At 44.2% G+C, this 11410-nt stretch overlaps 1 protein-coding gene across 1 annotated transcript; it reads right to left on the bottom strand.

Annotated features, from left to right (window-relative positions):
• Positions 1–446: 446 nt before the first annotated feature.
• On the bottom strand, positions 447–2156 carry LOC109409558 (probable ATP-dependent RNA helicase DDX28). Its single transcript, XM_019682998.3, has one exon. It carries the CDS (start codon positions 2038–2040, stop codon positions 514–516), a length of 1527 nt encoding a protein of 508 aa, XP_019538543.3. The 5' UTR covers positions 2041–2156; the 3' UTR covers positions 447–513.
• Positions 2157–11410: the final 9254 nt, after the last annotated feature.

Below are 11410 nucleotides of genomic sequence, written 5' to 3'. Positions count from 1 at the left end.
ATTGGTATAGTTTGCACAAAATAAAATAAAAATTGATAATTTTTCGTAACATTCGCGGCCCCCCTGGACTGACTTCACGGCCCCCGAGGGGGTCGCGGACCACCGGTTGGGATTCCGTGGACTAGATGAACAGTGAACATCAAAACGGGTAGACAGACGAAAAACAACTGATTTGAAACGTCTCATAAAATTGTTGTAGGTCTTCGTCTTGATATGAATTTATATGAGTTTTAGTATGAGTATGTAGAGAAGAAAGAAAAAGTAGTTACAAAGAAAAGGATGGGCCAGGGATTCAACCCAGGACTTTCTGAATAGGATTCAGAAACGATAGCATCCAGAGAGACCACCAAGCAAGCCCGTCACACTTTTTTCACAGGTTCTTTCAAAAGCATTCCCTTCACAAGGACCTCTTCAACTAGATCGCGCTAAGCATAAAATCCATATGCATCCTGTACAATATGATGTGAATATAATTATTATCAAAAACTAAAGCAAAAATCAAAGCATACTTATCTAGGAGTTTTCCTCCGAGGTCCGTTGAATTCTCCGCCGGATGATAGCCTTGACATTGGCATCCACATTGGCAAGCGGGTTGTTCGTCCGAGCAGCATATTCCACCCTCTGCACAGCGCCGATTTCCGCCTGATTTGAGACCATGTTCGTAACCAGACAATCGTTTCGGCTACCCACGCGCCCTATCCGACCAATACGGTGGATGTAATCCGCAGCGTACAGCGGAAAATCAAAATTAATCACGTGCCCGGCTCGGGTCGTGTCCAAGCCCCGACTGGCCACGTCGGTCGTCGAAAGGACATCCACTTCGCCGCGTTGGAACTTCTCGAACTGACCGAGGCGGATCTTGAGCAGCATGTCACCGTTCAGGTTGACACACGGAATCCCCGCTTCATTTAGGTGGATGGAAATGAAGTCACAGGTTGGCGTTTTGTTGCTGAAGATGATTGTGGGACGTTTGAGTTTGGCATCTTTCCTAAGTAAATCCAGGAGGACTCCCGGTCGGTCGGATTTCTTGATCCGCATGAAGCGTTGAGTGACGTGGGATAACAACCGGTGCAAATGAGGGCTGATGACTTCTTCTATGGTGTCTACGTTCACTATGCGACTGAGCAATTCGTTCATATTGGAGGGCATCGTGGCTGCCGCCAAAATCAACTGCGTTCCTTGAACATTATCTCCCATATCCTGGAGATGATTTTTGTGGAACGGAAAACGTTTCATCAAATGAAGCAGCTTGGCATTGAAACTATCGTCCAAAAGTGTGTCAGCCTCGTCCAAAACGACCCATCGGACACTGTCCGTCCTGTAGATTCCACTGGATACCAGCTTACTGATGGCTCCGAAGCTCGAGACCAGAATATCAATGTCTTCGAAATGGGGATTCATCATCTGCTGTCGGGTCCTTCCGCCCAACAACACTCGAGTTTTAATGTCCAACCCTTGGGTCAACCCTTCCACAACACGCCCAATCTGTTGCGCCAACTCCCTCCCAGGAGTCAGAATCAGCATCAGCGGCGTGTTGAATCCCCTCTCGCTGCAGTTCAACTTACGTCTCAGAATCTGTTCCACAATGGGTAGCAAATATGTGTACGTTTTCCCGCATCCGGTCTCCGCCGCCAGCAGTGTATGCCCTCCGTTCAGAATCGTAGGAATGCCCTCCGCTTGGTACTTGGTAGGAAACAGCACCCCCTTCTCCCGTATATTCTGCACCAGCTCATCCCGAATCCCGAGCTGTTGAAAGGGGACATCGCTCAGCGTATGCGTTTCGTACGGCTGCTGCACCGGATGGATGATAAAGTAATCGCCAACAGACTTCCGGTGTCGCCAGCCCGCCGATGCCAGTGGGACATCGCCAAATTTCTTACCACCTCCGCCTTCGGTGCCGAGCGGGAAGTGCTCCACGAACAGATTGTGCTGCGAGCGTCGGCACGAGATTATCGGCTTGCGAGCTGTGGTGGCTGTAAAAATAGCCGAAGAGGCGAAATTCGACCGGAAGCTGAACAGAACTTTCGCGGTTTTCAGCATTGCACTGGCAAATTTACGGAAGAATCGCGATTTTTTAATTAATTTGCGCCTTTGCGCGTGTGTTTGGAGCGTGTTTTGCAGTCACCACAATTTTCGGCGTTTCTTTTGATTCGTCCTTCGCGATAGTGGAGAGGAAACGAGATCAAAATACGACCCGACAAGTTAGCCCTCGAATGAAAAGTAACGCCACCGAAGAACGAACTCCTGGATCAGTAACACTTCACAGTTGGAAAAACATGAAAATACAGTAGACGTTCGGTGGGTGCAAACGGTTTAACTGCAATGCTTTTTAACTGCAAGTTCGGTAAGTGCAACAAATTTGCAGTTATCGCACCGACAAACGTCAAAATGGTGCGCCATGTTAGCCCAAATGAACAGTCGGATCACGTTCACGGTTATTTTTTGTCGTTTGACAACTTGTTGACATCTGTCACACAGAGAAACACGTAACACTACTACTGAATACAGTCGACGTTCGATAACTGCAACATGTTTACGTTTCACTTAGCGAACGAAATTCGGTAACTGCAACGACTGACAGATGTCAACAAGTTGTCAAACGACAAAAAAAAAAACCGTGAACGTGATCCGACTGTTCATTTGGGCTAACATGGCGCACCATTTTGAAGTTTGGCGGTGCGATAACTGCAAATTTGTTGCACTTACCGGACTTGCAGTTAAAAAGCATTGCAGTTAAACCATTTGCACCGACCGAACGTCTACTGTAACTGCAACGACTGATAGATGTCAACAAGTTGTCAAACCACAATAAATAACCGTGAACGTGATCCGACTGTCCATTTGGGCTAACATGGCGCACCATTTTGACGTTTGTCGGTGCGATAACTGCAAATTTGTTGCACTTACCGGACTTGCAGTTAAAAAGCATTGCAGTTAAACCATTTGCACCGACCGAACGTCTACTGTACATCTTCAGCAGCGTTGCAGTATTTACCGACTCGAAGTATCGCTCGAAAATCACAATGCAAGTTTTAAAAATCCCTAAACTCGTGTGTAGTAAATTGGGTACTTGCTATGAATGTTATTTTAATTGACATTATAAATATTAAAGTTGATGTTGCTATTACGTGCTTCAACACAATCTGGCAAATTTTCATCTATTAGTTCAGAGTTTATTTTAATACTTTAATAAAAATAATTTAAATAATACACATAATATTCAACGGGAAAAAATATATAAAAAATAATAGAAAGAAAAAAAATAAATACAGTGCTTGTTTTATTTTAACTTGTTTTAATTGCCAATCAATATAATTTTCTCTCACACATGATTATGGCAATTATGCATATATACAGTTGAAGTTCAGGGAAATTAAAATGAAGAGCTTTTACTTTATTCTTAGCTTTCTGTTCAGGGAATATTTGTTTCCGTGTACATGTTACTGCGAGTCATAACGGCCACAAATGTTTCTGAAGGGACGCACAGGTAACGCAACGTGAGAAACGCAACGTCAAAACGCAAAGTCGAACCGGAAGCGAGCGGCTCGGGTAGAAAAGCGAGTGTTAGATCATTCTGTTAACGATTTTCAAGAGCGAAAGTTCAAAAGAAAATTTGTGCTCCTAAAATTAAAGGAATAAGTATAATTCATTCCGATTTTTAATCACATTCCGTAAGCTTATCATCGAAAACACTACATGGCGCAGTCGGCAGGTGAGTATAAGGAAAATCAAAAGAAATTAAGCAGAAGGTGTAAGCTTCTGCGAGTGATTTCAAAGATGGCTGAAGTATGAACATTGGGGGTGGACTGCATGAAGCATGAGAGGGAAATTGTTGAGCAAACAGAGCGAGCAGGACTCTGCAATAATAATAACTAAAAAAAAAAATAATACAGAGCGAGCAGGACTCTGGAAAAAAAAGTAATAACAGAGCGAGCAGGTCTCTGAAAAAAAAAAAAAATAGAACAGAGCGAGCAGGTCTCTGGGGGAAAAAAAAAAAAAAAACAAAACAAAACAGCGAGCAGGTCTCTGTAATTTGAGAATGGAACAAATAATTTGAATTATTGTAAATATTAATAATTAGAGCGAGCAGGTCTCTATTTACTAAGCGCTATCTCTGTTTGGTTATAGGAAAATACGTGCGAGCTCCGAAGAAGACGGCGGCTGAACTGTCGGAAGAGTTAGCCGAACAGTTGGCGGAAGAAAGATCGATGAAGGAACAGTTGGCTAGTGAACTTGAGCAATCACGTAAAGAGAATGAAGAGCTGCGGTTGAACATGAATGCCAAGGACACGGGAAGCAACCCTGACAGTCAGAATCTGGATTTCGAGGTTCAAGCCAGGCTCAGCAGCACTCGACAACATGCAATGAATTCGAATGTGTCCCGTAGTTTCGAAGAATCCAGGTTTCTGTCTTCTGTCAACCAGTTGTCGGTCGCGTCAATCAATGTGCCCGAGTGTAAAGGAACTGACAACGAACCGATTCACCGACAAACCTTCGAATTATGGAAAGATCTACTCGTGGACTCATTGAAACTAGCTGGCATTGATGAGGAGGCAACCATGTATACAGTGTTCAAAGTGAAGGCCGGGCCGCGCCTGCTCGACATTTTCAGGAATACGAAGACACAAGCTGATGCACCGGATCCTGATACGGCTCCTTTTTCCAACGCCATGCATCGACTAAAGACGTATTTTGGTTCTGGATCAGATGTTATGTTGATGAGGCGGCGACTAGCACTGATGGTCCAAAAAGGCAATGAAACTGACCTAAATTACATAGTAAGGGTCGGCTCCACAGCACGACTATGTGAATTCGAAAACGACAAGGAGTTCGAGGAAATAGTTTCCACAGTTGCAGAGCATGCCAGGAGCCGTGACGTCAGGACGGCTGCCCTGAAAATGATCAGTCGTCAGGGCAGTTTCACAGATCTTGTGGACAAGGTACGTGAGCTGGAAGCCATTCAGCTTAATGAAGACTATGTGAAACAGAAGCACGGCCGGGAGCGCGAAAATTTGGCCCCTGCGTTGGTTGCTCCAGTGAGATCGCCGCAGGTTTGGGAGGCACCTCGTTTTCCTCGTGGTAACATGAACTTCCGGGGATATCCGGGTCGAAGAGGCAGCTGGCGTGCTCCGAGAGGCAGATACCCGTCGGCGAATGTCCAATCTCGACCACAGAATCAGCCTCTGGCTGGAGAAAGATGTTGGCGTTGTTACAGCGTTTATCATACGGGCGACATTTGCAATGTTAAGGACAAAACTTGTCACAAGTGTGGTCTGGTTGGACACATTCAGCGAGCGTGTACTCCTAGCACCTACAAACGCACGGCCAAGGAAGGATTGGAGGCAGCTCCGGCCAAAATTGCCGTCATTGAGAAAGTTGAAGAAGTTGCAGGTGGCGATGATTCGGTAAGTGCTGCAAAGGGAGAATGATTTAAGAACAGGTTTAAGAACAAGTATTCGTAGTTGATAATATTTCTTCAAAATAGACTTTCTCCTTTGAGCACTATTTATATATTCATTTTTTGTTTATTTTGTCACTTTGAATTTGTATGACATTTTTTTTTGTTATAACTATGATTGGAAGGAATATGTTTTTTTTGTCAAACTAAAAACACTTATACGTATGGAATACAATCTGAAACCAGAATTTTCTTGTGAAGTTCTAACTCAAGATTTTGAATAAATGAATTCAATGAAGTAATGCTGATGTATTATTATGCAGGAATCGAAAAGCATCAACGAAATGGTAATTCACAAGAGTCAATGTCAACACTTAATGAATAAGCTTGATTCGGCGAAATCAGAACAGTCAGTACAGGCACCAGCTCCCCGAGAAAGTCGTCCGTCGATTCTCAATAAATCGTCAGGCCCTGAGCGTTGCAAAACTGGATCAACAAGCCGTGAACCTAAAGAAACAATAAATATTGTGAGTATGAGTCCCAACAAAACGAAAAAAAAAAAGAACTTCAGCGGTTATTAATTGATACTTATGTTACTAGCAGCGTCCTTCATTTGCCGAGGGAATTGTTCCGAGTAAGAAAGCATCGAACGTCGTTTCAGGCGACACTATGATGGCGGTGGTTGTGGATGGCTCGGAGTGTTCCAATATCGGACTAGTGACCGATGTACCTGAAACAAAAGTTTATGTAAGTATATTGGTTATTAAAAAGAGGATACAAACATTATTTGATACTTATGTTATTAACAGCGTGGTTCATTCCCTAAGAACACTGCTTCAAGCAAGTGTGCACCACAGGACATTTCGGATGATATTGAAATGTCGGAAGCCATGGGTGCAACGAAGCATCCCATAATCGAACCCGTAAACGTTGAGCCTGGTACTAGGACTATTAGCGTTCTGAATCGTCCATTGCCAGAGCATCCTAGTTCAATGGCTAGCGCGTTGGACGAAGCTACAGACGGGAGTATAATCGTAGCAGTTGTAGCAGGATTGCGATGCCCGTTCCTGATCGATTCGGGAGCGCAGGTCAACACATTCACCGAGGATTCTTTCTGCAAGTTGATGTCAGATCCTGCATATAGCAGCGAAGTATTCGAAGTGAAGTGTGGAACCGATAGGCCGCTGAAAGCGTATGCGTCTTCTGGAAACATTGAGGTAATGGCCACATTCAATGCATATCTGTTCATCTCTGATGACAGACCGATTTTGTTGGAAAAGTTTTATGTGGTTAAGGAAGCACGAGCTCTTCTAAGCAGAACAACTGCATCGCGGTACAGTGTTCTAATGCTTGGGCTAAAGGTCCCCGTACAGACCGTACAGACACAGCCAGTTGCTGCTCACCATGTATATGCTGGGGAGATTGCAGTGCTTGACACGGACGACATTTTTCCAAAATTCAATGTTCCTCCAGTCAAGATTCACTACGATAAGTCGAAGCCACCGTGCCGGAACATTTTCCTGAACATCCCGGCGGCCGTGAAACCTCTAGTGGAAAAACGGATCCAGGAGCTGATTAAGGCAAACATAATAGAACCAGTCATCGATGGAATGGATACGTCCTTCTGCTCTTCCATGTTGGTTGTACCTAAAGGAAAAGAAGACATCAGGCTGGTTATTGATTTGCGAGGTCCCAACCGATATATTTATCGGACTCCCTTTTCGATGCCAACGTTGGAGCAAATTTTGGCTGAAATAGATGGAGCTACCTGGTTCTCTACAATTGACATTTCGAATGCCTACTTCCATATCGAGTTGGACGAAGAGTCAAGGCATCTGACCAACTTCTTCACGGAGTTTGGCATGTTTCGTTGTGTGAGGCTGCCATTTGGACTCTGCAATGCTCCGGATTTATTTCAAGAAACGCTGCAGAGGAAGATACTTGGCGGATGTAAGGGATGCAAGAATTATCAGGACGATGTCCTGGTATTCGGCGCGACGAAAGAAGAGCATGATCGAAACTTGGAGGCTGTCCTCGCGTGCTTGGCTAATCATAACGTAAAACTAAATGAAGAGAAATGTGTCTTCGGCAGCCAGATCGTCGGATTCCTGGGTTTCACGCTGACGCCGCAGGGCTGGATGATCGAAGAGGAAAAGATCTCGGCTATCAACAATTTTCGGACGCCTGTCAGCTGCTCGGAGGTCAAGAGTTTTCTGGGCTTGATAACGTTCGTTGATAAGTTTATCATCCATCGGGCTACAAAAACGGAGCATCTACGAGCATTAGCCACTTCAGAGAGATTCTACTGGACAGAGAAAGAAGAGGCGGAGTTTTCCTACCTAAAGAACGAGGCGTTGAAGACAATCAAGCGTTTAGGATATTACAATCCATCGGACCGAATCGAGCTATTTGTGGACGCGTCACCTACGGGACTGGGAGCCGTGCTGGTCCAATATAACGCTTCTGAACAACCTCGAATCATTGCTTGTGCGTCGAAAGTGCTCACTCCCACCGAACAGCGCTACCCCCAAACACAGAAAGAGGCTCTGGCTGTCGTTTGGGGCGTGGAGCGGTTCAATTATTATCTGTTGACAACATCGTTTGTAATCCGAACGGATGCCGAGGCCAACCAATACATTTTCAACACCAACCACCGACTGGGACGAAGGGCTGTGACGCGTGCAGAAGGTTGGGCCTTGAGATTGCAACCGTACGACTTCACTGTTCAACGCGTAGCCGGTGTTGAGAACGTAGCTGATGCACTATCTAGGTTGATACCCGAAACGCAGCAAACCGAACCGTTTGAAGACGATGAAGAGAAACACTTCCTATATGCCTTGGATCCAGGTTGTATGGAGCTTACTTGGACTGAAATTGAGAGTAGGTCAGAAGGTGACGAAGAACTACAACTGGTACGCAAAGCATTGGAAACGAACAAATGGCCGCAAGACATTCGTGCATATGAAGCTCAAAAGAAGAAAATGCATTGCCTCGGATTTCTGGTATTCAAGGATGAACGAACGATTCTGCCACATTCTCTTCGTAGGAAAGCGCTAGAGTCTGCTCATGGCGGACACATAGGTGAAGTGGCCATGAAGCGCATAATGCGTCAGTTTTTCTGGTGGCCAAAAATGTCGGTTGAAGTATCTCGTTTTGTTAGGAACTGCGAAACCTGTACACTATTGTCCAGACGTAATCCGCCGCTACCACTTGCTTCAAGGGACCTTCCAGACGGACCGTGGGAGATACTGCAGATTGATTTTTTGTCAGTACCCAACTTCGGAACAGGGGAGTTTTTGGTTGTAGTTGATACATACTCGAGATACCTTCATGTTGTTGAGATGAAATCCTTGGACGCAGAAAGTACGAACTCTGCCCTGTGTGAGGTGTTCCATACCTGGGGCTATCCTGTTATAATTCAAAGTGATAACGGGCCTCCTTTTCAAAGCACAGCGTTTAACGAATACTGGAAAGGAAAAGGGATTGAAATACGTAAGGCAGTGCCTCTGAGTCCTCAATCCAATGGGGCTGTCGAAAGACAGAATCAGGGGATTATAAAAGCCATATCAGCATCCAGGATCGACGGGAGAAACTGGCGTAATGCTCTCCAAGAATATGTTCATCGACATAATACGCTGGTGCCTCACTCACGACTGGCGGTGACGCCTTTTGAACTAATGGTAGGCTGGAAACATCGGGGCACGTTTCCTAGCTTGTGGGGAGGAGCCTCCAACGAAGAGCTTGATCGTGGAGAAGTCCGTGACCGTGATGCAGAGACGAAACTTTCGAGTAAGATGTACGCTGATTCAGTTCGGGGCGCCAGGGAATCCAACATTAAGATAGGGGATGTCGTGCTACTGGCTCAGCAAAAACGGAACAAAACGGATCCAACGTTCTCGTCGGAGCGCTACAGGGTTGTAGCTAGAGAAGGGGCTAAAGTGGTTGTAATAAGCAAAGCTGGTGTTCAATACGCAAGGAATGTCCAGGAAGTTAAAAAGGCACCTGATTTTGCAATCGACACTGGCGAAGCTTCTGATGATCACGCTGAGGATGATACAGTTCCAAGCTTTGCTAATTCTGCGAACATTTCGGAGAATGACGGCGCAGGTTCATCGCAGCAGGAGATAATACCTCGAGCACTCCGAAGTCGACAGCAAATAAAACGTCCCTCGAGATTCGACCATAATTTTGTGTATCGCGTGTTTCATTAGACGCCGAAGTTCGTCGGTGGCCGCAGTGCAAACTATTTTTTTCTCACTTTCACTGATGAGTTTGTTCAAATAAATAATGGTTACTATGAAGTTGGAAAAAAAGTCACCTACTAAGTTTTGTTTCCTTTTGTACTCAGTGTCACGTCGGCCTCATCCGTAATTTTTTTTAGGTTCCAGTCGAATACAGATGGAAACAAAATACGAACTGATGCCTAAACGTTTAATGAATTGTTCTCACTTGTTCCGATTGTGGTAGAGAAAGCCTACAATGAAAAGATTAATTAAAATAGAATGTTGCTACTTACTTGGACTTGATTCAGCTGAGAAGCTCGACTGTGGTTAAAAAAAAAAAACTGATTTGACGTTTCTGAAAATTCCAATGTGAACTACACTAAAAAAAGTTTTCACATTGTTTTCATGTGAAATTTCCAAAGAAATTTTCATCGGAAAATCCAATAACAGTTATGCACGAAAAAAAAACAGATTACCTAAAAAAAACGTTAAAAGAACGCAAAAATAAGTATACCGCTTGAACTTTTTACCCAGCAGTGGGTTGTTTCCTCGCTCTCCCGCTCGCATTGTTGTCAAAAACAAAGCGAGAAGCAGCTACCTAGCCGATAATGTCCGTGCGAGAAGCCAAATTTGGGTTTTTTGCCGTTTACCCAAAAGTGGGTTTATTTCAACCCACTAGGGTACTTCGAAAGTTAACGCTAGGTAGAAAGAACTTTGCGATGGGTTGCAATTTTCTGCCGGCATCAAACGGAAACTACCCACTCAGAGCTTTAACGCGGTATAGCCAAATTTGGGTTCTCGCACGGAAGAGCCGATATGAGTGAAAAGAACCTATATTTGGGTTGATTTCTGGTTCCGTGTGTAGCCAAACTAATGGAAATTTTCCAAGTGATATATGATTTATTTTTTCAGTGTATGTTTACATTTGCATCCAATGAAGTGTCTAATTAGAAATACATTCTGAGAACGGAATCCTCTTGAGCGCTCCACGCAGAGATGGATTATCACTGGGATTATCAACACTCTCACGCGAACCTCCGTTAAGAAGGGATGGAAAAACAAAGATAGCGTCGTTGGGGTTAGTGAAGCGAGGACGGATTAGGTAACATTTGACTACAAGTGTGAGATTACCGTGGAGATTACACGTACGCTGTTCGCTGTGGTGTGTGAGACAAAAGTAGATTAATGAATGGTAGTGCTAGACATAGTAAATAGAAGCAAGGGCGTTTGAGCAGTGATGTTATTAAGGTTATCACGTCCGATTGTATGGGTGACCCTTTTGATGATGAATAGTGGTAATCACGTTCAAATGTATGAGTGACTTTTTTGTAAATGTGGTTGTGAAACTGTGAGGAAAACATTTGCACTCTTACACCGGACGTAAGTTTCATCATTATTTACCCGTTTTACCCAATTTGATTGGGAAATATTTACATATGCAATCTGAATAGCCTTTAAATTGGCGTGCGAGCTTGACTGCGGAAACAAAAAATGCGACCATAACGCCGCTGGTATAGGTGCGTTTTGCGAGAAAACAAATGCACATGAATTCGCGTTGCTCAAAATTATGGTAAATTCTAGGTAAATTTTCATACATCGCCTCGAAAAAAAATAAATTAAAGTGTTACTGATAGAAAACAAACCAACGTTTACACGACGATTCTAGACATTAGTGTTTGAGTGTGAAATGTCGCTAATCCTTATTGAAGAGCTTAATGGCTAGGAAGCTAGATTATTCTCTCGACTATCGTTGCATCGATCGGACGCGTTTTATTGAGTGCGAATTGTT

Source organism: Aedes albopictus, chromosome 3, assembly GCF_035046485.1.
Source record: "Aedes albopictus strain Foshan chromosome 3, AalbF5, whole genome shotgun sequence".
Classification (NCBI taxonomy): Eukaryota; Metazoa; Arthropoda; class Insecta; order Diptera; family Culicidae; genus Aedes; species Aedes albopictus.
This window is presented reverse-complemented; position numbering and strand designations above follow the sequence as displayed.